At 45.4% G+C, this 24,700-nt stretch overlaps 1 protein-coding gene across 2 annotated transcripts in view; it reads right to left on the reverse strand.

The window, feature by feature from the left end:
- LOC110532369 (cystic fibrosis transmembrane conductance regulator) overlaps positions 1–22,667 on the reverse strand; it is a 41,556-nt gene extending 18,889 nt beyond the window's left edge. Inside the window, exons 1-12 of one of the 2 annotated variants that reach the window (XM_036979287.1) lie at positions 22,339–22,667; positions 21,497–21,607; positions 19,885–19,996; positions 18,645–18,860; positions 18,006–18,095; positions 15,846–16,009; positions 14,612–14,737; positions 9,064–9,181; positions 6,730–6,858; positions 4,026–4,118; positions 2,729–2,905; positions 503–694 (exon numbers count right to left, since the gene is read on the reverse strand). In XM_036979287.1, coding sequence (XP_036835182.1) covers positions 503–694; positions 2,729–2,905; positions 4,026–4,118; positions 6,730–6,858; positions 9,064–9,181; positions 14,612–14,737; positions 15,846–16,009; positions 18,006–18,095; positions 18,645–18,860; positions 19,885–19,996; positions 21,497–21,607; positions 22,339–22,391 — 1,581 coding nt within the window. In that variant the 5' untranslated portion in view covers positions 22,392–22,667. Of the gene's footprint in view, positions 1–502; positions 695–2,728; positions 2,906–4,025; positions 4,119–6,729; positions 6,859–9,063; positions 9,182–14,611; positions 14,738–15,845; positions 16,010–18,005; positions 18,096–18,644; positions 18,861–19,884; positions 19,997–21,496; positions 21,869–22,338 lie in introns of those variants that run through there. The other variant, XM_036979278.1, reaches the window with a different exon arrangement.
- Between the last annotated feature and the right edge of the window lie 2,033 nt (positions 22,668–24,700).

The raw sequence follows: 24,700 nt of genomic DNA on the forward strand, positions 1-24,700 counted from the left end.
GCAACGGGAGTGTCAGGGACAGTAATCCAGTGACACCCCCCCCCCTGCCGAGGCAGCAGTCTAAATGTACTGCACGACACTCAACACTGGGGCTCCACACAGGGACGGAAGGGTGTGTGTGTGTGTGTGTGTGTGCGTGCGTGCGTGAACTGGAGAAATATGACATCTCAACTCCTCACAAAGGCTCCTGGGTAGACAGCCAGGTGGAACATATGAGTCAAGGGAGGAAAAGAGAACAGGGCTAGGAATAAGAGATGAGCAAGAGAACATGGGGAGGTAGAGAGAGTAGAAGAAAAAAAAACATCTGGTAAAAAGAGGGGATAAAAATCTTTTTTTTAATGAACGTGGATGGAAATAAAGCAAAGACAGAGGAAAGCAGAAGTAGAGAAACATCCAACACGACAACGTCAAAGACCATACCTGAGACCAAAACAATTCTAACCAAGCTAACAGCCCGACAGACAATATGACAGAGCGACAGCATATTTCCCTCCATCCGTACCTCCTCCAGCTGACAGGCCTTGATGACAGAGGTGTAGCGGAACTCGTCGTAGGTCAGGCCAAACAGGATGTTGTCACGGATGGTTCCGGGCATGATCCAGGAGGTCTGGGGGGAGAAGGAGATCCGCCCACTGTGTCTGATCTTCCCCTCCGACGGGACCAGCTCCCCCAGGATCATCATCAGCAGGGAACTCTGGGGTGGGGGGGGGGCACAATATCCGAAGCGTCGAGCACAATACATGTGATGGGGTAAAATTGTGTGTTGATTTTTTTGGGGAAGTAATTCCCAGCACCATAAAGGAGATAAGCTTGGTGGTATGTGTTAATCCTGTTGTGAAGGGAAGAAATGTCAGAACACCTCTGAACACTATGGAGTAAAAATATGCAGAGAGGGGAGAGATACTGTGTATGTGCATCCCTAATCTATGTACAACATTACGCCCTGGAGAGAGAGGAATAATAATGTATTCTATGATATGCTATCCACTTCAGCTCACCGGGGGAAGGGATGGCGTGTAACTGTAGGTAGGGGGGCAGACACTCATCTCCAAGCCTCGGATTGACTGCACTTAATAGCACCAGTAGAGGTGGAATTGAGGCATAGACACGAAGTGAGATATTTATAATATTAAGTCTTTCACTTTGTCTCAACATTGAATATATCTCAATCACATGAGGCTGGTGGCACCTTAATCGGGGAGGAGAGGCTCCTGGTAATGGCTGGAGCGGAATAGGTGGAATTGTATCCGATACATCAAACACATGGTTTCCATGTGTTGGATGCCTCTATTTGCTCGGTTCCAGACATTGGCACCGTCATAGGGTGCCACATTTCCAACAACTCAGTTCATCATATTTCTGCCCTGCTTGAGCTGCCCCGGTCAACTATAAGTGCTGTTATTGTGAAGTGGAAATGTCTAGGAGCAACAACAGCTCAGCTGCGAAGTGGTAGGCCACACAAGCTCACAGAATGGGACCGCTGAGTGCTGAAGCGCACAGCGCGTAAATATCGTCTGTCCTCGGTTGCAACACCCACTACAGAGTCCAAAACTGCCTCTGGAAGCAACTTCAGCACAAGAACTGTTCGTTGGGAGCTTCTTGAAATGGGTTTCCATGGTCGAGCAGCCGCACACAAGCCGACGATCACCATGCACACTGCTACTTGCCCGAATGCATAGCGCCAACTGTACGTTTGGTGGAGGAGGATCAATGGTCTGTGGCTGATTATCATGGTTCGGACTATGCCCCATAGTTCCAGTAAAGAGAAATCTTAACGCTACAGTGTGCTTCAACTTTGTGACAAGAGTTTGGGGAAGGCCCTTTCCTTTTTCAGCATGACAATGCCCCCATGCACAAACCAAGGACCATACATAAATGGTTTGTCGAGATCGGTGTGGAAGAACTTGACTGGCCTGCACAGAGCCCTGACCTCAACCCCATGTAACTCTTTTGGGATGAATTGGAACGTCGACTGCGAGCCAGGCCTAATCGCCCAACATCAGAGCCCGACCTTACTAATACTCTTGTGGCTGAATGGAAGGAAGTTTACGCAGCAATGTTCCAGCGTTTACTGGAAAGCCTTCCCAGAAGAATGGAGGCTGTTATTGCAGCAAAGAGGGGACCAACTCTATATTAATGCCCATGTCCTCCTGTGTCTCAATAATATTATTAAGACACAGTATGACTCATTGAGAAATGAGGAGCCCACACCCCACACTCCATCCACCCCTGTCATTGTTCCCAGACAGCGAGTGGTCCAATACCTTTCCTGAGCCTGTGGATCCTTAGTAGAGGGAAACATATTGAAACACACTATGAATTAGCGAGATATGAGAATCACACTTCAGCTACATTACATCTAAAGTGCACACTCTGTTGTGATGTTCCACCTGCTACACGGAAACCAAAGCATTTTAATTCACAAGATGCATCAGCCATCAAGAATTGAACCTCTGCGAATCTTGAGCTTGGACGCTGCCATTGGAGGCGACCAACTCAAGCAGTAGCTTTCGCCGACTTAAAAGTAAGCATTCCCTCAATGGCTGATGGCCAATGGCAAAGCCGGACACCCGATGGCTGTAGCGTAGCAGGGACGTTACAGGGACTGCAGTTGGCACATTTACAGAAATGTTGATTCATGTACATTGTTCCTGCCAATTCAAATATACAAAGGCCCAGACCTTGTCCGTCCAGCCCAGTGTTCCCAGACAGTGAGTGGTAGTGGTACCTTCCCAGAGCCGGTGGATCCAGCCACGGCCAGCATCTGTCCCTTCTCCAGGTACAGGCTGATGTTCTTGAGGACGGGTGTGACATACAGGTTTGTGAAGAACAACCCTGCGTCACCGTTAGAGTGGCCGTTAGCCTTGTTCTCCTGCTTAATTTTCTCAAAGAGCTCCCCGATACCCTGGAGAGGGGGAAGAGAGTAGGGTGTGAAAGAGAGACGGGGGTAGAGAGAGAGAGAGAGAGATATTAAATAGAATTTTCTCTCATACAATATGACTAGAACAGCTTGTTTGAAAAAGTGAGCTCACGTGCATACATTTCTGGCTGTAATAGGAATACTAATTGGGCATAAAATGGAAAACAGACTGGTGAGAAAATGCTATGATGAAGGCTTTACGCTGAAATGCGTCAGCCATCCGGCCGAGAACATTTTCAATATTCTGGGAATCACTGAGAAATAGGAGACTCTTGCCAGTATATTACTCAAATGTCATTATTGCCCCCTAATCCATCAACAATTCCATTGAAATCAAATCACTGGTGAGAGTGAGACTTCTGTAGGACAGTGGTTCGCAAACTGTGGGTCATCCCCCCCCCCCCCCCCCCCCCCAGTGCGAAAGTTGCAATAGTAGAATGCACAAGGTGCAATTTCGAAATTGGGTAGTGCATCATCAGTGTTCCTCTTGTCATGTCAGTCATTGCATACCATAGAGAACTTGTCAGAAATGTCCAGATCAACTAGCCCATGTCAGCTAACAACGTTAGCTAGGTTTTTTAGAGCATAGATTTCAGTCACTCAGATATCACAAAATTGCAATACAATTAGCTTTAAACCTGCAAAATGTTCTCTCCACCGAAAAGAGGGGTGTGAATAGTTTGTATCATGAACGGTGCTTGTGCCCATAGAAATAGACTTGCCGCACGAGGGGGGGTGGCTGAGTGGTTGGTTTGTTTAACCATTAACCTGGGTGACATTTTATGGGGTAGTGATTTTCCCAGCATATAAATGGGTTGGGTTTAGAATAGTTTACCACCATCTAGCATAGCATTGCTGTTGCTTATCTAAATTAGTGCACAGTGTCTGAACACAAATGATTTTCTGCCTACTTGGGATGGTCATAAAACGTATCCATAAAATGAAATACACTGCCTGTGACATTTCAAACTGATAATGTTACTCTGTGGTAATGAATTGCCTTTTTCCTAGATAGTAGTAGGATCATTCTCAGGAAGAATAGAATGCATACATACACCTGCACGCACGCACGCACGCACGCACGCACGCACGCACACACACGTACTTCATCCCAGGAGGCGGTCACATTCACCAACTCTATCTCAGTGGTGGTCAGGTTGTACTCCAATACTTTGTACTCCTCTTTGCAGAGGTACTCCTACAGGATAGACAATGGATAACAAAACAAGAACGTTATCTTGGCAACAACAAGTCAGGTCAATACACACGCGCACACACACGTGCACACACACACACACACACACGTGCACACACACACACACACACACACACACACACACACACACACACACACTCTGGGTATAAATATATACAGTAGTGTAAGACGAACGTAAAGCATGTGTTGTCCGACTGTAGTGTCCTGTGCAGTATAAAGACAGAATAAACAGCATGTTCAGGAGACCGATTTACTGATAAGATTGATACAACAACTGTACTGTGATGGCCTTTTTGGCTGAGGATGACATGTGTGTCTGTCTCTCTGTCTATTTCATGATGTGCCTTTACGGCAAGGCGGTGTGAAGGGCATGTGTGTTTCTTGGGGTGCAGTCGGGGTGGGGGTGGGGGGTGGGGGGGGGGTGTTTTGGATTCCAGATGTTGGACTGAGAAGATGACTCCAAATAATCATGTTCTCAAATACTCATGTATGTGAACGCAGGTCTGGTGTGGGTATGCGGGTGTGTTTGTGTAAGCCAATTCCCGTGTCTTCTTTAGACATGATGTCAACAACATTAAAAATATAGCGTAACTTACATAACCACCAAATGTAAATAAAAATAGCTCATTAACAAAACCAGAGTTATCATCAACCTATGTTAACAAGCACTCCTCTCCCCTCCACTTCCTCTTGTCAAGTCTGTACATTCCACAGGCAAATGTACACTATATACAGTATCAATAACTATAACAGGTGCTCCTCCAACCCAGGTGCTCAATCCCAACCATTACAGCCCTCGACCAGACTTCACCCAAGTAAAATGCCCAATTTGACAATGTCTCAAAGTTCCAGTGTACTGTACCACATCTACAGTGCCTTGCGAAAGTATTCGGCCCCCTTGAACTTTGCGACCTTTTGCCACATTTCAGGCTTCAAACATAAAGATATAAAACTGTATTTTTTTGTGAAGAATCAACAACAAGTGGGACACAATCATGAAGTGGAACAACATTTATTGGATATTTCAAACTTTTTTAACAAATCAAAAACTGAAAAATTGGGCGTGCAAAATTATTCAGCCCCTTTACTTTCAGTGCAGCAAACTCTCTCCAGAAGTTCAGTGAGGATCTCTGAATGATCCAATGTTGACCTAAATGACTAATGATGATAAATACAATCCACCTGTGTGTAATCAAGTCTCCGTATAAATGCACCTGCACTGTGATAGTCTCAGAGGTCCGTTAAAAGCGCAGAGAGCATCATGAAGAACAAGGAACACACCAGGCAGGTCCGAGATACTGTTGTGAAGAAGTTTAAAGCCGGATTTGGATACAAAAAGATTTCCCAAGCTTTAAACATCCCAAGGAGTACTGTGCAAGCGATAATATTGAAATGGAAGGAGTATCAGACCACTGCAAATCTACCAAGACCTGGCCGTCCCTCTAAACTTTCAGCTCATACAAGGAGAAGACTGATCAGAGATGCAGCCAAGAGGCCCATGATCACTCTGGATGAACTGCAGAGATCTACAGCTGAGGTGGGAGACTCTGTCCATAGGACAACAATCAGTCGTATATTGCACAAATCTGGCCTTTATGGAAGAGTGGCAAGAAGAAAGCCATTTCTTAAAGATATCCATAAAAAGTGTTGTTTAAAGTTTGCCACAAGCCACCTGGGAGACACACCAAACATGTGGAAGAAGGTGCTCTGGTCAGATGAAACCAAAATTGAACTTTTTGGCAACAATGCAAAACGTTATGTTTGGCGTAAAAGCAACACAGCTGAACACACCATCCCCACTGTCAAACATGGTGGTGGCAGCATCATGGGTTGGGCCTGCTTTTCTTCAGCAGGGACAGGGAAGATGGTTAAAATTGATGGGAAGATGGATGGAGCCAAATACAGGACCATTCTGGAAGAAAACCTGATGGAGTCTGCAAAAGACCTGAGACTGGGACGGAGATTTGTCTTCCAACAAGACAATGATCCAAAACATAAAGCAAAATCTACAATGGAATGGTTCAAAAATAAACATATCCAGGTGTTAGAATGGCCAAGTCAAAGTCCAGACCTGAATCCAATCGAGAATATGTGGAAAGAACTGAAAACAGCTGTTCACAAATGCTCTCCATCCAACCTCACTGAGCTCGAGCTGTTTTGCAAGGAGGAATGGGAAAAAATTTCAGTCTCTCGATGTGCAAAACTGATAGAGACATACCCCAAGTGACTTACAGCTGTAATCACAGCAAAAGGTGGCGCTACAAAGTATTAACTTAAGGGGGCTGAATAATTTTGCAGCCCAATTTTTCAGTTTTTGATTTGTTAAAAAAGTTAAATATCCAATAAATGTCGTTCCACTTCATGATTGTGTCCCACTTGTTGTTGATTCTTCACAAAAAATACAGTTTTATATCTTTATGTTTGAAGCCTGAAATGTGGCAAAAGGTCACAAAGTTCAAGGGGGCCGAATACTTTCGCAAGGCACTGTAGATGAACCTTCAAATCCCATCCATCCTTCTCACCTCCCCCTGTCCTTCCCCCATTTCTCACTCCCTCATTTACTCCCATACCCATGTACACAAATCCGCTTCACCTCTATCTTTGTGACCAGCGCCAGCGTGTCGTACCACATCTGTATGGAGCCGGGCAGCTGTCTGGTGAGGGTCATACGGAGCACCATGCAGTAGGAGGCAGTGGTGAAGATCCGCCTCAGGATAATGCCCTGTAGAGATCAGATTGAGATTGTACTTTATTAATCCCAATTGGGAGAATTCCATAGATTTCTAACCTCAATGTCAGAGTTTAACCTCAATGTCCACCACAATGTCAGAGATGAACCTCAATGTTAAACTCTATTTCTATGTGTTTGGCCGAGTGTGGTTCCCAATCAGAGGCAGCTGTCTTTCATTGTCTCCGATTGGGGATCATACTTAGGCAGCCCTTTTTCCCTCCTTCAGTCTGGGATCTTGTCTTTGTTTGAGTGCATGTAGTTTGCACGACGAAGCTTTTCGTTCGTGGTATTGTTTATTGTTTTTTTTTCTTGGTGGAACATTTAAATAAAAGAATGTACGCCTACCACGCTGCACCTTGGTCTCCTTCCGACGACAAACGTTACACCTGTGGTACATTCAATTGATTGGATATGATTTGGAAAGGCACGCCTGTCTATATAAGGTCCCAAAGTTGACAGTGAATGTCAGAGCAAAACCCAAGCCATGAGGTAGAAGGAATTGTCTGTAGAGCTCAGAGACAAGACTGTGTCGAGGCACAGATCTGGGGAAGGGTACAAAAAAAATACCTGCGGCATTGAAGGTCCCCAAGAACACAGTGGCCTCCACTGTAAAGCCGCCTGGCCAAACTGAGCAATCAGGGGTGAAGGGCCTTGGTCAGAGAGGTGACCAATAACCCGATGGTCACTCTGATAGAGCTCCAGAGTACCTCTGTGGAGATGAGAGAACCTTCCAGAATGAATCTCTGCAGCAGTCTACCAATCAGGCCTTTATGACAGAGTGGTCAGATGGATGCCACTCCACAGTAGAAGGCACATGACAGCCCGCTTAGAGTTTGCCAAAAGGCACCTAAAGGATTCAGACCATGAGAAACAAGATTCTCTGGTCTGATGAAAACAAAATTGAAATCTTTGGCCTGAATGCCAAGTGTCACGTCTGGAGGAAACCTGGCACCATCCCTTCGGTGAAGCATGGTGGTGGCCGCATTATGCTGTGGGGATGTTTTTCAGTGGCAGGGTCTGGGAGACTAGTCAGGATCGAGGCAAAGAGGAACGGAGCAAAGTACAGAGAGATACTTTTTTTAAATTATTATTTATACCCATTATTATTTGACCCTTTTTCTCCCCAATTGGTAGTTACAGCCTTGCCCCATCGCTGCATCTCCCGTACGGACTCGGGAGATGCGAGATTCAAGAGCCATGCGTCCTGCGAAACACAACCCTGCCAAGCCGCTCTGTTTGTTGACATACTGCTCACTTAACCGGAAGCCAGCCGCACCAATGTGTCGGAGGAAACACCATACAACTGGCGACTGTGTCAGCGTGCATGCGCCCAGCCCGCCACAGGAGTTGCTAGAGTGTGATGGGACAAGGACATCCCGGGCCGGCCAAACCCTCCCCTAACGGCGCTGGGCCAATTGTGCATCGCCTCTTGGATCTCCCGGTCACGGCCAGCTATGTGACAGCTCGGGATCGAACCCGGATCTGTAGTGATGCCTCAAGCACTGTGATGCAGTGCTTTAGACCGCTGCGCCACTTGGGAAGCCCTACAGAGAGATCCTTGATGAATACCTGCTACAGAGCACTCAGGAACTCAGACTGGGGCGAAGGTTAACCTTCCAACAGGACAACGACCCTAAGCACATAGCCAAGACAACGCAGGAGTGGCTTCGGGACAAGTCTCTGAATGTCCTTGAGTGGACGCTCCCCCTCCAACCTGACTGAGCTTGAGAGGATCTGCAGAGATGAATGGGAGAAAATCTCCAAATACAGGTGTGCCAAGCTTGTAGAGTCATACCCAAGAAGACTCAAGGCTGTAATCGATTACAGCTGTAATCGCTGCCAAAGGCGCTTCAACAAATTACTGAGTTAAAGGGCTTTTGTTTTATATATATTTTTTGCAAAATAAATGTAAAACCAGTTTTTGCTTTGTCGTTATGGGCTATTGTGTGTAGGTTGATAAAACATTTTAATCAATTTTAGAACAAGGCTTTAATCTAACAAAATGTGGGAATACTTTCCGAATGCAGTGTATGTGAAAATGGTGCACTTCCTTTATTAATCACCAAGTGGAAATTCATTGGTCGTACTTTCTCATAGTAAAAAACAAACAATACAAATACAAATGCTCACCACATAAAAAACATCCAAGTAAATAAAAAATGGATATAAATATACAAAGGCCAGTGGAAAAAGTACCTTGCTGAGGGCGTGTGGCACAATGGCTGACACGATGACCAGGATGGCAGAGAAGAAGTAGGAGGCGCTGTAGAAGTAACGCAGAGAACCAATCTTCCGCGTCAATGACATCTCATCCCTGTAAGAGGTAGGTGGGGGATTCATTTTATATAATACTTCCTATTACGTAACCTCTCTTACGTTTGTATTTTAAATCATTTTCTTATTCATTGGAATTATTCGGTTTTCTCATTGAAAAAACATAGTTTACGCCAAATTTGGACTAGACAAGGAAGCCAAGGTCACAAGACGCCTTGTCAAAGGTCTTGACGCAGAGGCGTCAATAGGTGGACAGACATCAACAGGGGAATCCAATTATGTATTTAGGCCCAATTCACCCAAATCAGACAGGGATTAAACACTGGCAATTGACTCAAGGTTTGACTAGACTACACAATGCAGGAGTGTTTCTCTGATTGGCTTTGTTTGTGAATGTCGTGTGTCATGATCATAGATGGCAATTAATCCTCCCTTTGAGCTTATTTAATGGAATTTAAGTGAAAATATCTTGATGGGAATCTTATTTATTAATGAGAGTCACTGGTCATCTATTCCAGCTAACAGTTTTTGATTTCCAGAAGATCTCTGGTGGATGGGATAGTGTTCCTACCATGACCTTTCACCTCAGAGTATTAGTGTTAGAGAAGGGATGGGCAACTCCAGTCCTCAGGTGCCTGACTGGTGTCACACTTTTGCCCCAGCCCCAGTTAACACACATGACTCCAATAATCAATTAAACATGATCTTCAGTTTAGAATGAAATGAGTTTAATCAGCTGTGTTTGCTAGGGATGGTGAAAAGATGTGACACCACTCTGGCACCCGAGGACTGGAGTTGCCCATCCCTGTGTTAGAGTCAAAGCATGATCACTTTCCCCATAGTTCTCGGAATGTTACCAGCAAACAAAATGTGGGCTCAATGCATGCTAAAATATGGGTCCCGAGTAGGGTGCCAATATTGGGCCAATGCGCTTTTGCTCATCTGCTCATGGGCTTATTTTAGGCTAAGTGAAAGATGCCTTACCAGTAATGTGCTGCCCACACTGGGAAAATGCCTTGGGGGCCAACGTGGATTTTCCCAGTGTTGTCCCAGTGTTATTTTGGCATTAACATGTGTCACATATCAGTTCGCAAACAATGTAGCAAAAAATGAATTGAGTTAATAAAGCCGCATATAAACATGGTCTCTTTTTTGTTTTCTTGAATAAGGCAGCTACAAAATGTGTTTAAGCAGAAAATACAGAGTGTAGGGGTTGGTAAGCTTCTCTAGTTGCATTGTGATTGGCTCAGTGTTCTGTCACTCTTGGGAATACTACGTCACTGCAAAATCTAAAGGGAGAGATTGTCAAATCAAATTAAACACACTGTTTGTATTTGACCATTATTCCCAGTCACCTTGCTGTGGTTAAATGCGGTGGTTCACACTTTTGCCATCTATGCACGGTTTCTGGTCTGGGTAGTTTTTAATAGTCACAGTGGGAACAACATCCTCTATACACTTCCTGATGAACTCAGTCACTATGTCCGTGTATACATCAATGTTATTCTCAGAGGCAACCCAGAACATATCCCAGTCTCGTGATCGAAACAATCTTGAAGCATTAATTCCGATTGGTCAGACCAGCGTTGAATAGACCTTAGCACGGGTACTTACAGTTTGAGTTTCTGCCTATAGGAAAGGAGGAGCAGAATAGAGTCGTGATCTGACTTGCTGAAGGGAGGGCGGGCAGGGGAGGGCCTTGCAGCCCCCTTGGGTGCTGCCATAGATTTACATTAGAAGTGTCCATCTGGCCTCCCGAGTGGCGCAGCGGTCTAAGGCACTGCATCACAGTGCCCGGATTCGATCCCAGGGTGTGTCACAACCGGCTGTTGTGACAATTGGGCGGCGCACAATTGACAAATCGTCGTCCGGGTTAGGGGAGGGTTTGGCCGGGGGGGCTTTACTTGGCTCATCTCACTCTAGCGACTCCTTGAGGCGGGCCGGGTGGCTGAAGGCTGACTTCGGTCATCAGTTGAACGGTGGTACAGTGACACATTGGTATAGCTGGCTTCAGGGTTAAGTGGACGTGGGTTAAGAAGCGCGGTTTGTTGGGTCATGTTTCGGAGGATGTGGGACTTCCCCTTTGCCTATCCCGAGCCCATTGGGGAGTTGCAGTGATGAGACAAGATAGTAATTGGATTGCAATTGGATATCCCGAAATAGGGGTAAAATGCAAAACAATTGAATAAATAAAAATAAGTGCCCATCCAAGAAGGCTCAAGGTCATTGGCCACAGATAAAATTACATCAAATCACATTATATCTACCGTAGCTTTGATTGGACTGCAAGCTAGACAAGCAGTGATCATCATGAATCACGTTGATAATCTACTGTCACGGATTCCCCCGTTACTGCTGCTCATTCCGTTCAGCAGCTCCAGAGGTCTACGTCACCAGCACTCTAGGCGTCACTGAACTGGATTCATTACCACTAACCCCGGACTGATAGAACAGAAGCCTCTGGTAAGACACGGGGCGGGGGCCTATGCATATACGTGAACAACAGCTGGTGCACGATATCTAAGGAAGTCTTAAGGTTTTGCTCGCCTGAGGTAGAGTACCTCATGATAAGATGTAGACCACACTATCTACCAAGAGAGTTTTCATCTGTATTTTTCGTAGCTGTCTTACATACCACCACAGACCGATGCTGGCACTAAAACCGCACTCAATGAGCTGTATACCGCCATAAGCAAACAGGAAAATGCTCGTCCAGAGGCGGCGCTCCTAGTGGCCAGGGACTTTAATGCAGGGAAACATATCAGTTTTACCTCATTTCTATCAGCATGTTAAATGTGCAACCAGAGGGGAAAAAAATCTAGACCACCTTTACTCCACACAGAGAAATGTGTACAAAGCTGTCCCTCTCACTCACCAGAATTCTATCCTCCTAATTCCTGTTTACAAGCTAAAATTAAAGCAGGAAGCACCAGTGACTCGGTCTATAAAAAAGTGGTCAGATGAAGCAGATGCTAAACTACAGGACTGTTTTGCTAGCACAGACTGGAATATCTTCCAGGATTCTTCTGATGGCATTGAGGAGTACACCACATCAGTCACTGACTTTATAAATAAGTGCATCGAGGACGTCATCCCCACAGTGACTGTGCGTACATACCCCAACCAGAAGCCATGGATTACAGGCAACATTCACACTGAGCTAAAGGGTAGAGCTGCCGCTTTCAAGGAGCGGAAGCTTATAAGGAATTCCGCTATGCCCTCCGACGAACCATCGAACAGGCAAAGCGTCAATACAGTACATTACTAAGATCGAATCGGCTTGCAAACTATTACAGACTACAAAGGGAAGCACAGCCGAGAGCTGCCCAGTGCCACGAGCCTACCAGATGAGCTAAATACGAGGTTCGAGACAAGTAACACTGAAACATGCATAACAGTATCAGCTGTTCCGGATGACTGTGTGATCACACTCTCCGCAGCCGAGTAAGACCTTTAAACAGGTCAACATTTACAAGGCCACAAGGCCAGATGGATTACCAGGATGTGTACTCTGAGCATGTGCTGACTTACTGGCAAGGGTCTTCATTGACATTTTCAACCTGTCCCTGTCTGAGTCTGTAATACCAACATGTTTCAAGCAGACCACCATAGTCCCTGTGCCAAGAAAACTAAGGTAACCTGCCTAAATGACTACCGATCCGTAGCACTCAGGTCTGTAACCAGGAAGTGCTTTGAAAGGCTGGTCATGGCTCACATCAACAGCATTATCCCAGAAACCCTAGACCAACTCCAATTTGCATACTGCACCAACAGATCCACAGATGATGCAATCTCTATTGCATTCCATGCCACCCTTTCACACCTGGACAAATGGAACACCTATGTGAGAATGCTATTCATTGTCTACAGCTCAGTGTTCAACACCTAAACACCTCCCTCTGAAACTGGATCCTGGACTTCCTGACGGGCCGCCCCAGGTGGTAAGGGTAGGTAACAACACATCGGCCACTCTGATCTTCAACACGAGGGCCCCTCAGGGGTGCGTGCTCAGTCCCCTTCTGTGCTCCCTGTTCACTCATGACCTCATGACCAGGCACAACTCCAACACCATCATTAAGTTTGCTGATGACACAACACAGACAACGATGAGACAGCCTATAGGGAGGAGGTCAGGACCTGGCGGTGTGGTGCCAACCTCTCCCTCAACGTGATCAAGACAAAGGAGATGATTGAGGACTACAGGAAAAAGAGTACTGAGCACACCCCCATTCTCATCGACGGGGCTGTAGTGGGACAGGTTGAGAGCTTCAAGTTCCTTGGCGTCCACATCACCAACAAACTAACATGGTTAAAGCACACCAAGACAGTCATGAAGAGGGCACAACAAAACCTATTCCCCCTCAGGGGACTGAAAAGATTTGGCATGGGTCTTCAGATCCTCAAAAGGTTTTACAGCTGCAACATCGAGAGCATCCTGACAGGTCAGCCTCCGACCGCAAGGCACTACAGAAGGTAGTGCGTACAACTCAGTACATCATCGGGGCCAAGCTTCCTGCCATCCAGGACCTCTATACCAGGCGGTTTCAGAGGAAGAACCTAAAAATTATGAAAGCCTCCATCCACCCAAGTCATAGACTGTTTTCTCTGTTACCGCACGACAAGTGGTACCGGAGCGCCAGGTCAAGGTCCAAGAGGCTTCTAAACAGCTTCTACCCCCAAGCCATAAGACTCCTGAACAGCTAATCAAATGGATACTCAGACTATTTGCATTGCCACCTCCCCCTTTTCTACACTGCTGCTACTCTCTGTTATTATCTATGCATAGTCACGTTAATAACTCTACCTACATGTACATATTACCTCAATTACCTCGACACCGGTTCCCCCATATTGCGTCTGTACCGGTACCCCCTGCATATAACCCAGCTATTGTTATTTACTGCTGCTCTTGTATCTCATACTTTCTTTTTTAGGTATTTTCTTAAAACTGCATTGTTGGTTAAAGGGCTTGTAAGTAAGCACTTCACGGTAAGGTCTACACCTGCTGTATTCGGCGCATGTGACTGGGCTTGGTGTGGGCTGGCCCGTGTTGGGCTGGTGTGGAATTGGTGTGGGCTAGCCTGTGTTGGGCTTGTTGTTGGGTTGCCTGTGTCAGGCTGGTGTGGGCTAGTCAGTGCCCACTGAATACCAACATGGGGCCAATGGAGTCATGTTTGCTGAATTGCCTTAAAAATTGCTCGTTAGGTCACTTGGCTCTGTTGATGTACAGCACGTGTCAAACTCATTCCACAGAGGGCCACGTGTCTGCAAGTTTTCATCAACCCTTGTATTCGATTGATGAATTAACGTCACCAACTAGTAAGGAACTCTCCTCACCTGGTTGTCTAGGTCTTAATTGAAAGGAAAAAACAAAAACCTGCAGACACTCGGCCGCCGTGGAGTATGACACCCCCGATGTACAGTATTAGGTTGTAGTTAGGTTATGGAGGGTTTTGTATGTGTGTCTTACTGTCTGATGTTCTTGATGATGGTCTCCATCACCTCCTCCCAGCCGTAGGCCTTCACTGAGTGGATGTTCTCTACTATCTCGGAGGTCAGAGCCAGGCGACGACTGATCATCCCTGCTCTTTTCTGCCTGATTATAGGACACCCCCCCCCCCACACACACACACACACACACACAAACACACACACAAACAAACATAGAATAAGACACGTACGCACACATACACACACCAGATGATACAATTAATTTCCAAGTTCAGAGAGATGGCTGAGGATAAACATCCAAACTTGGTGGGTCTGCATGTTAATTAACCAGATTTATTCCTGGGTAAAAAGGTTTTTGTGCCGAATACACTGTGGTGTTATAGGTGTCACGTTTATGGGCATGTCACAGCAGTGTATAGGAGGGAGATTCCAAGATGTGGGAAGTGTGCAGGAGGACATGGGACAGAGGAAGGTGTAGTTTTGGTGGGAACAGTTGTCAACTGTAGGGGTGCCCATGTTGCTGGGGATCAGAGGTGTCCGGTTCGAGAGAGGCAAGTTGAGGTGGCCAGGGTCAGAGTAGTGCAGAAGATATTGTATGCTGAGGCAGTGAAGAAAGCAGAGGAAGGTGGATCAAGGGTGAGGGATTCTGAGAGGATCCCTGTGAATAGTAGATCTGTGCCAGAACAGAGGGACAGGCCAATGAGTGATATATGTTTCAGTAAGGTTGGCTTCTTAGCATTCAATAGCCATGGATATCAATTGTACCGCAGAGGTGGAACGTAAGTCACATAAAATAGATGTTGTGGCGGCAGCTGCAGGGAAGTACTTGGGGGGTACGAGATTTGACTTCAGAAGAGTTACAGGGCGTGTTGAGTGGTAGTGTCCGGTCCACACTGGTCTTGGCCTGGGGTAGGGTCAGATCGGGTTAAAGTAGTGGAATAAGGTCGTTTGCCCTTTTCCCATTTTGTATCACAAAGTTGAATGGATGTGTATTGTAGTTCAGTTGGGTGGCGCTAATGCAATATATTGGATGCCAACCGCCATTAAACTCCACCGAAGAAGAAGACTTTGCAGGCAGTGGGGAAAAAACCTTGTTAACATTTATCAGTTTCTTTCTGTTATCTGCGTGTCCAATATCAAACGTGAGTAACCCGCCATATTGACTACACGTTTCTTACTATTTTGTGTCAATTGATGCGCATTTAACAATGCAATGTTGCTTACTAGTGGTAGAATGTTAGTCCAGTACCAACCTGTGAGGCCCCATCTTCTGTGAGAGGCAGGCCTGTACGATGCCCAGCAGGGTGAGGGCAGCCAGGGCACAGAAACCATTCACCTCGATCAGTTCCCAGATCAAACCCACACACAGGATACACTGCAGAGGGGTGATCCACACAAAGTGGGCCAGGCCAAGGCTCTGCAACACACATGAATGTATGAAGAGAGATGCAGCAACACAATACTGTTTGTAAAAGCTTTTAAGTGATATCAAACCCAACGGTGACGAAGACATGGATGTCTCACAGTATGGTGGGTTATGCACCATGGGTAACATGGTTAACACCTTAGTCTCCTGAATGTGTTTGGCATTCAGGTCCAAAGAGTCTCTTTCTGACCACTTCTTCCATGGGTGAACATGTATGGAGAGTTTTGTTTCAATCAAAAGGAATGCTGTCAAAATGGGATTGAACTCAAATGTATTTACCCTGCCATGCCTGTCAGGTGGATGGATTGTCTTGGCAAAGGAGAGATGCTCACTGACAGGGATGTAAACAAATTTGTGAGCAACATTTTTTGAGAAATAAGCTTTTTGTGTGTATAGAACATTTCTGGGACCTTTTATTTCAGCTCATGAAACCTGGGACCAACACTTTAAATGTTATGTTTATATTTTTGTTCAGTGTATAAACGCAACATGCAAAGTGTTGGTCCCATGTTTCATGAGCTGAAATAAAAGATCCCAGAAATGTTCCATACGCACAAAAGGTTTACATCCCTGTTAGTGAGCATTTCTCCTTTTCCAAGATAATACGTCCAACTGACAGTTGTGGCATATCAAGAAACTGATTAAACAGCATGATCATTAAACAGGTGCACCTTGTGCTGGGGACAATAATGGCCACTCTAAAATGTGCAGTTTTGGCACATTGCCACAGATGTCTCAAGTTTTGAGGAAGCGTTCAATTGGCATGCTGACTGCAGGAATGTCCACCAGAGCTGTTGCCAGTGAATTTAATGTTAAATTCTCTACCATAAGCCACTTCCAACGTCATTTTAGAGAATTTGGCAATACGTCCAACCAGCCTCACAACCTCAGACCCCTTGTAACCACGCCAGCCCAGGACCTCCACATATGGCTTCTTCACCTGTGGGATCATCTGAGACCAGCTACACGGACAGCTGATGTAACTTGGCTTTGCACAACCGAAGAATTTCTGCACAAACTGCCAGAAACCGTCTCAGGGAAGCTTATCTACGTGCTTGTCGTATTCACCAGGGTCTTGACCTGACTGAAGTTCAGCGTTGTAATCGACTTCAGTGGGCAAATGCTCACCTTCGATGGCCACTGGCACACTGGAGAAGTGTGCTCTTCACAGATGAATCACGGATTCAACTGTACAGGACAGATGTACAGGGGCGAGAGGTTTGCTGATGTCAACGTTGTGAACAGAGTGCCCAATGGTGGCAGTGGGGTTATGGTATGGGCAGGCATAAGCTATGGACAACAAACTCAATTGCATTTTATCAATGGCAATTTGAATGCACAGAGATACCGTGACGAGATCCTGAGGGCCATTGTCGTGTCATTCTTCCGCCGCCATCACCTCATGTTTCAGAATGATAATGCACGGCCTCATTTCGCAAGGATCTGTACACAATTCCTGGAAGGTGAACATTTCCCAGTTCTACCATGGCCTACCACCAGACATGTCACCCATTGAGCATGTTTGGGATGCTCTGAATCGACGTGTACGACAACGTGTTCCGGTTCCACCCAATATCCAGTAACTTCGCACATCCATTGAAGAGGAGTGGGACAACATTTCACAGGATAAAATGAACAGCCTGATCAAATCTACAGAATGAGAAGGAGATGTGTCGTGCTGCATGAGGCAAATGTTGGTCACACCAGATACTGATCAGTTTTCTGATCCCCACCCCTACCTTTATTTTTAAAAGGTATCTGTGACCATCTGTATTCCCAGACGTGAAATCCATAGATTAGGAATTTATGAATTGATTTAAATGGACTGATTTCCTTTTATGAACTGTAACTCAGTAAAGTCTTTGAAATTGTCACATGTTGCGTTTTTATTATTTTGTTCAGTGTAAGTAAATTATTTGGGTCCTTAATTCTCATCCATATTGTTGAGGTTAGGGTTAGTACAGCAGATGAGTTGGGTGGTTCTTACCTCATCCAGCTTGTTGAGGTGGGCTGACATCAGGCTGACTAGCTGACCTGTGCTGATCTTGTCCAGGACCCGGCTGGACAGCTTCAGAGTCTTGGGGGTTGAAGGTCAGGGGTTAGGACGGACACAAAGGGTTAAAAACGTGACACATGAGAGGCTGCTGTGTGACATTAAGAGGATGTAGCAGCTACATAGCTGACCCTCACACCAGAGAGTGGCTACACTGAAGAGTGTGATGTGGATCTGCATGCATGCCTAGGTGGTGGCATGTCAGATGCACACAAACACTCACCACTTCCTCCTCACACACACCACTCTCCCCTCCCACACACACCACTCTCCCCTCCCACACACACCACTCCCCCCCCCCCCCCCACACACACACACCACTTCCCCCTCCCACACACACCACTCCCCCCCCCCCCCCCACACACACACACACACCACTTCCCCCTCCCACACACATCACTTCCTCCCCACACACACCACTTCCCCCTCCCACACACATCACATCCCCCTCCAACACACACCACTTACTCCCCCCACACACACCACTTCCCCCTTCCACACACATCACTTCCTCCCCACACACACCACTTCCCCCTCCCTCCCACACACACCACTTCCCCCTCCCACACACACCTTCTTATAGATGAGGCTGAAGAGAGCGATGCGTATCTGCATGCCCAGGTGGTGCAGCCCAAAGATGGCTGGCTGCAGGAGCAGGAAGCGAGTGATGAAGAGAAGACTGAGACCCAGGGCCAGGTAGTAGCCCTGCTCCCGCTCCGGGGCATGAAAGGGGTCGAACGAGGCAATGATACGACCCAGGAGCTGGGGCTGCACTGCCTTCGACGCCTCCTGGAAGAAAAGAGAGAAAAACATATATATCTGTCATGCTATAATGATCCGTGTGTTCCTGAAAATCTGAAGTAGCCTGTATAATGAAAAACGTATCCAGTATGGGGGAGGGGTGCGGGGAAAAAGGTTGCCCTACAAAACTGAATTTGGTGGCACTTTGATATGATCTTAATGATATACCTTGATACCTCTGCTCTTAATCTCCCATAAACCCTGAACTTATGGGCATTCCTAGAAGGTTCCATGGGGATCACCTCACACCACCAGGTTACGCAAGACATGCTGCTGACGTCAAACTTCCTCACCGAGCGGAGGAAACTGGGATACTCACACAGCAGTGAGACATGCTTCTTCTCCATACTATGGTCATGCCGCTAATTCACTAGTAAGTACCACACAGGTACAGGACAGAACAGGCTAACAGCTAGCCTGGGTTGGGTTGAGGTCAGTTCCATTCCAGTTCCAATTCCCTCCAATTCACAAAGTGAATTTGAACTCAGTTCATGTGTTGAATGAGAAACTGAAACTCCCCATTGACAAATGATCCCGTTTTTTTTTTTATTCTAGAATTGGAACGTCCATTCCCTTCCTGAATTGAAATGGAATTGACTGCACACACAACCCTATCAATGGTATAACACCTCTGCTGTCACAATATATGATCTGTTCTCATATGAGAGATCCTGTATGAGAGACAGATGCACTTCAAAGGGGCAAAATAACACTATAATAAGACCCAAATGGCAACCCACATTTTAAATACAAGGTTGTTCATCACCTGGTATTGTAGTAATAAAGTATGCAGGCCTTTATAACAATCGGGGCTGACTCCGGTTGTGGCGAGCCCACAATGTGTGCAGGCTTTCGCTCTAGCCAAGCTCTACGACACCCGATCAAATAGATGGTTATTCGGTTTTATATAGAGTTTGACTAATGTGGGTTAGTTAAACTAGAGCAACACATTTTCTTTTTAACTAACTGCAACCGTTGGACACCTGTGCTTCATGTGGAGAGATGGACTCACCCCAAAGTACAGCAGGATTCCGTAGAACACAAAAGGCCAGAGGAAACAACGGGAGAGCGCCCGCAGAAGCCGTGGCTTCTTCTTGGCCGATGCCACTTCTCGGTCCCATTCTCTACACCAGGAAAACAGAGCGGAGAAGTTAGAATCTATCTGGGGGAAAAAAACACACACACACACACACACACACACACACATTGGCTGACAGTAAAAGTAAAGTAGGGGCACATTGTTCGGGGCCCTGGTGTATAACCTGGGCACTTTGGCTGACTTGTTAAACGGAGTGCAGAGACCTTGACGAACGAGGGAGAAAAAGAGGTAAGAGAGAAATGTGAGAATTTGTGAGAAAAAGAGAGCGGAGGGAAGGAAAAAGGCAGAGAGGGGAGAAAAAAAAGGTGATGAGCGAGAGAGAGAGAGAGAGAGAGACAGGGACAGAGAGAGGATAAGAGAATGTGTGATTGCACATGATAGATGGAGGAACTTTACCAACATGTTAATTCAAGGTAAAGTTCAAATTCCCATGCAGCTACCAGCAGAATTTGGCAGATAAAAAAAAAATGCACATAATTCAGCACTCTCCGGACAACTGGCCCTTTCAAAGGTCGACTTTCACACCTATTTAAAAGGCTGCTGGCACACTTTACTGTGACACTGTCCCTACCCTCACCCCATAGTGGCCCAGCATGGGACATGGTTGTGTTTATTTTGTTTTCGGGGACAAAAAAACACGCGTGGCATATAACAGGTGGCCTAAGATCCTCCCCTTTTTTCTTTCTACAATCGTTTCAAAGGTGTGACATTTACACACATCACAGAACGGGGACAGAGCAGAAAGGAGGTACAGTGAAGGGAAAGGGGAGAGAGACAGAGAAAGGGCCAGAGAGACTGAGAGGAGAAATTGACCGAATTAATTAGAGAGAGAAAGAGAGTGGTGAGAGGAATGAGAGGAAAAATAGGAAAAGTGCATAGAGATTGAGAGAAGAGAGAGCGAAAGCAGAGAGAGAGAGAGAGAGAGAGAGAGAGAGAAAGAGAGAACGAGAGAAAGAGAGAGAGAGAGAGGACAGTATAGAGAGGGCCCAGCCTGCCCCACCCCGCCTCCGGTGTGTTTATTTGGGACATGCCAAAGTTTATGTTTGTCTGCCCCTCTCCAACCAAAGGCCATCCCATATTTTAGGTTAGCGTGGGTCATCTAGAATTTCCAGTTCTTTAGCTAATCATTGCGATCATTGAATGGGGGGGGGGGGGGGGGGGGGGGTAAATACACTTTAGCCCCGAAGGGCAGTAAGAAACATCCATTCTCAACTCTCTCAACTCAACAAGACAACAACAAAGAAGGGACCAACAACCCCAACAGGAGCACGTTGATCTATTGTTATGGCCTGGGGCTGATCCTTTGGGACATGTGTTTGTGTTCCGTATCATTGAAATGGCTGGAATCAAATTTGGACAGGAGTTAAAATAGGTAATCAAAGCACAGCACGGTGTGTGCAAACGTGTGTGCGTAATAAAGACAAAAAGAAAGTCATTTAGAATTGAGTAACTTCCAAGGATGCACAGGTGTGTTCAACATGCCTTGAATGTTCATAAAGGGAGACACTTTGGCTGATTTGCAAACCTTTCTAGTCGTTCAGAAAGATTGTCCGCCAGATCAAACGACGGTGCTTTGTAAACATCGGTCAAATCCAACTTCTTTCTGAAGCCCTTCCTCAACAGTGGAGATGTCCACCTGCAATACAACAGAATGGATGGGTATGGGAGGTTTGGTTGGTGAAAAAGTATAGAATATAATAGCCTACTTCTGAGGTACCTACAGTAGACCAATCTCCTCTGAAGTTGAGCACAGATAAGCCTGCTCAAGACCTTAATACATTGTATTAACCAAACGCCCATGCAGTCATATAGGGTGGCAAAATCATACATTCATTATATCAGCAGCATGCATGTAGCATGATAATTAGGCCGAGGTCTACAATTTAGATAGCTGCATAATTTGTTTAAAAAAAAAAAGCAATCCTAAATCTGTTACATAATGAGTTTTGGGATGGCATGGGCTTTTCCCATGACAGGACGCGTGTGGTGAGTGTTGTAGCCTACATGACACTATACATATACACTATACATGCAGGACAAACGACGAGAGATGTTCAATATCATTGACTCATTTCATACAAATATATCACAATTGAAAGATGGAGCGCAAAGAGCTGCTGGAATTTCATCTCGGAGCTAAACACACAGAAACGGTCCTTGGAGCATATTTGCACGTTCGTTTTTAGCATTTACAAGAATCTACTAAAAGTGAACATTGAAAAATAATACGATTCCTGTGACCTGACTTGCCGGAAAAGTGACTCTGTCCCCTTTCACCAATGCGCTCTCCATATCTGGCAACAGCCTCTGGCAAATCATTCAAGTGTTTATTTACGACATATATGAAGAAAACATATCATTCCTTACCAGAATACATATTTGGAGAGGAAGTTTGCATCTTCCACGGGTGACTTCTGCATCCTAAGAGCACCGCCAGTTTTATTTCACTGCACCTGTGTCCTATCGCTTCCCCTTTTCTCGTGGATGACCGCTAGTTCTGTTCTGACTGTCCCAGCTTGTGCCGACTGTATAAATGCGCCGAGCAGAGGTGATGTCACTGGTGTGAAATTGTCTCCAAGCCGGAGCTGCGACCACTATCCAAACAACTAACACACAATGCAGAGCACACAACACACAGACCGCAGCAAATGGGCTGTCTTGTCCTTGCCTCGATCCCGACAATGAGAACACGTTGGTTAGCGAGAGAGAATCCTTTATGGACTCTCCAAACATCCCGGAGTGCGTCATTTCCATACTGACAAGCCTCTTCAAAAACGTACACTGGTTGCATATTGTAGCAACCCAATTTGCGGAGACATAAACTACTACATCTATAATGGCGCACCAATTTTTAGCAGGCAGGTTTCAAAGAAATCACCTCTTCTGCAATTATGTCAATTTATTTGAATCAAAAGGGTATGTGATCTCATTAATTTGTTAGAATGAATATGTCCTTCAGAAAACCCAGTTACATCACCTGGGCTCCAAGCAATGTCTCAGAATAAGACTAGATGATGGAGTTAGTTAGTCTGGAGAATATTAAAGAAAAAGTAAGCTAATGTCCTGGCATCTTCTGGTTTGTTCCATGAAATGAGTCCTTTTGCGTCCTTTTTTATTTTATGTAGAAATTGTGCATCAATATTGCATTTTAAAAGGCTGTTACATTAAATGATGTGCACTTTAATATAGACCACTTTGAAAATTAAATGAATCAGATTTTTTTATATATGAATAAAGACATTTGTGAAATTCAGCGTTTTGACATGTCCCTCTGGGCACTCCTCTCCAAGCGTTCTCCTCCAAGTTATCACTATCATTGCACAGCTCTAATTATTTCGTTGCTTTGACAAAGTCATTTCTGACAATTATTATTTATTTCATGCGATTAGTGATTAATAAAAAAGTTTTAAAAAACTTTCCCTCATTTTAATGTCAACCCTGTTATGTGACCTGAACTCTCGTTTTAATATGGTGAAACTATTAATTAAAACAAAGAAAATTCAAAAGAAAAATGTAACCTCTAATAGTCAACTCATTATGTAAAATAATAACCCTGTTACTTTATTTGGCACTTAATAGGCACTTACTATAGTTTAAAATATATATTTTAATTAACCTCTTGAGATGGGAAAACATGTTTTTTATTAAGTTGAACATGTGCTCTTCATGGCAGAATATATACTGAACAAAAATATAAACGCAACATGTAACTATTTCAAAGATTTTACTCAGTTACAGTTCATTTGAGTAAATCAGCCAATTGAAATAAATTCAATAGGCCCTAATCTATGGATTTTACATGATTTAGAATACAGATATGCATCTGTTGGTCACAGATACCTTACAAAAAAGGTAGGGGCTTTGATCAGAAAACCAGACAGTATCTCGTGTGACCAACATTTGCCTCATGCAGGGAAACACATCTCCTTCGCATAGAGTTGATCAGGCTGTTGATTGTGGTCTGTGGAATGTTGTCCCAGTCCTCTTCAATGGGTGTGCGAAGTTTCTGAATATTGGCGGGAGGTGGAACACCCTATCGTACACATCGATTCAGAGCACCAAAAAATGCTCAATGGGTAACATGTCTGGTCAGTATGTAGGCAATCTAAGAACTGGGACATTTTCAGCTTCCAGGAATTATGTACAGATCCTTGTGACATGGGGTCGTGCATTATCATGCTGAAACATGAGGTGATGGCGGCGGATGAATGACAGGATCAGGATCTCATCACGGTATCTCTGTGCATTCAAATTGCCACCGATAAAATGTAATTGTGTTCATTGTCCGTAGTTTATGCCTGCCCATACCATAACCCCACTTCCACCACGGGGCACTCTGTTCACAACGTTGACATCAGCAAACCGCTCGCCCTCACAACTCCATTCTTACATATACTCCCTCTCCGGCGCTCTAGGTCACCAGGCTTCGCATTATTATGCACACCTGTCACCATCGTTACGCGTACAAGCGCCTCACCAGGCGTTATTGTTTCATGTCTGTACGCTGCTCGTGGTTCTTGTTTTGTCCATGTTCTTTTATTTATTAATTAAATTATTCACTCCCTGTACTTGCTTCCCGACTCTACAGAATAACTTCTCACCAAATGGATGCATTAGGGAGTGTTTTTTGTTTTGGTAGGTGCCACCGGAGTGCCGCTCAGGGGCAAGTGAGGATGCCTCAGCCTGCTCTTCAGGTTCACAAGACTCAGTTGTGTTGTGTGACAAAACT

The sequence above is a fragment of the Oncorhynchus mykiss genome, chromosome 1 (assembly GCF_013265735.2).
Source record: "Oncorhynchus mykiss isolate Arlee chromosome 1, USDA_OmykA_1.1, whole genome shotgun sequence".
NCBI classification, from domain to species: Eukaryota; Metazoa; Chordata; class Actinopteri; order Salmoniformes; family Salmonidae; genus Oncorhynchus; species Oncorhynchus mykiss.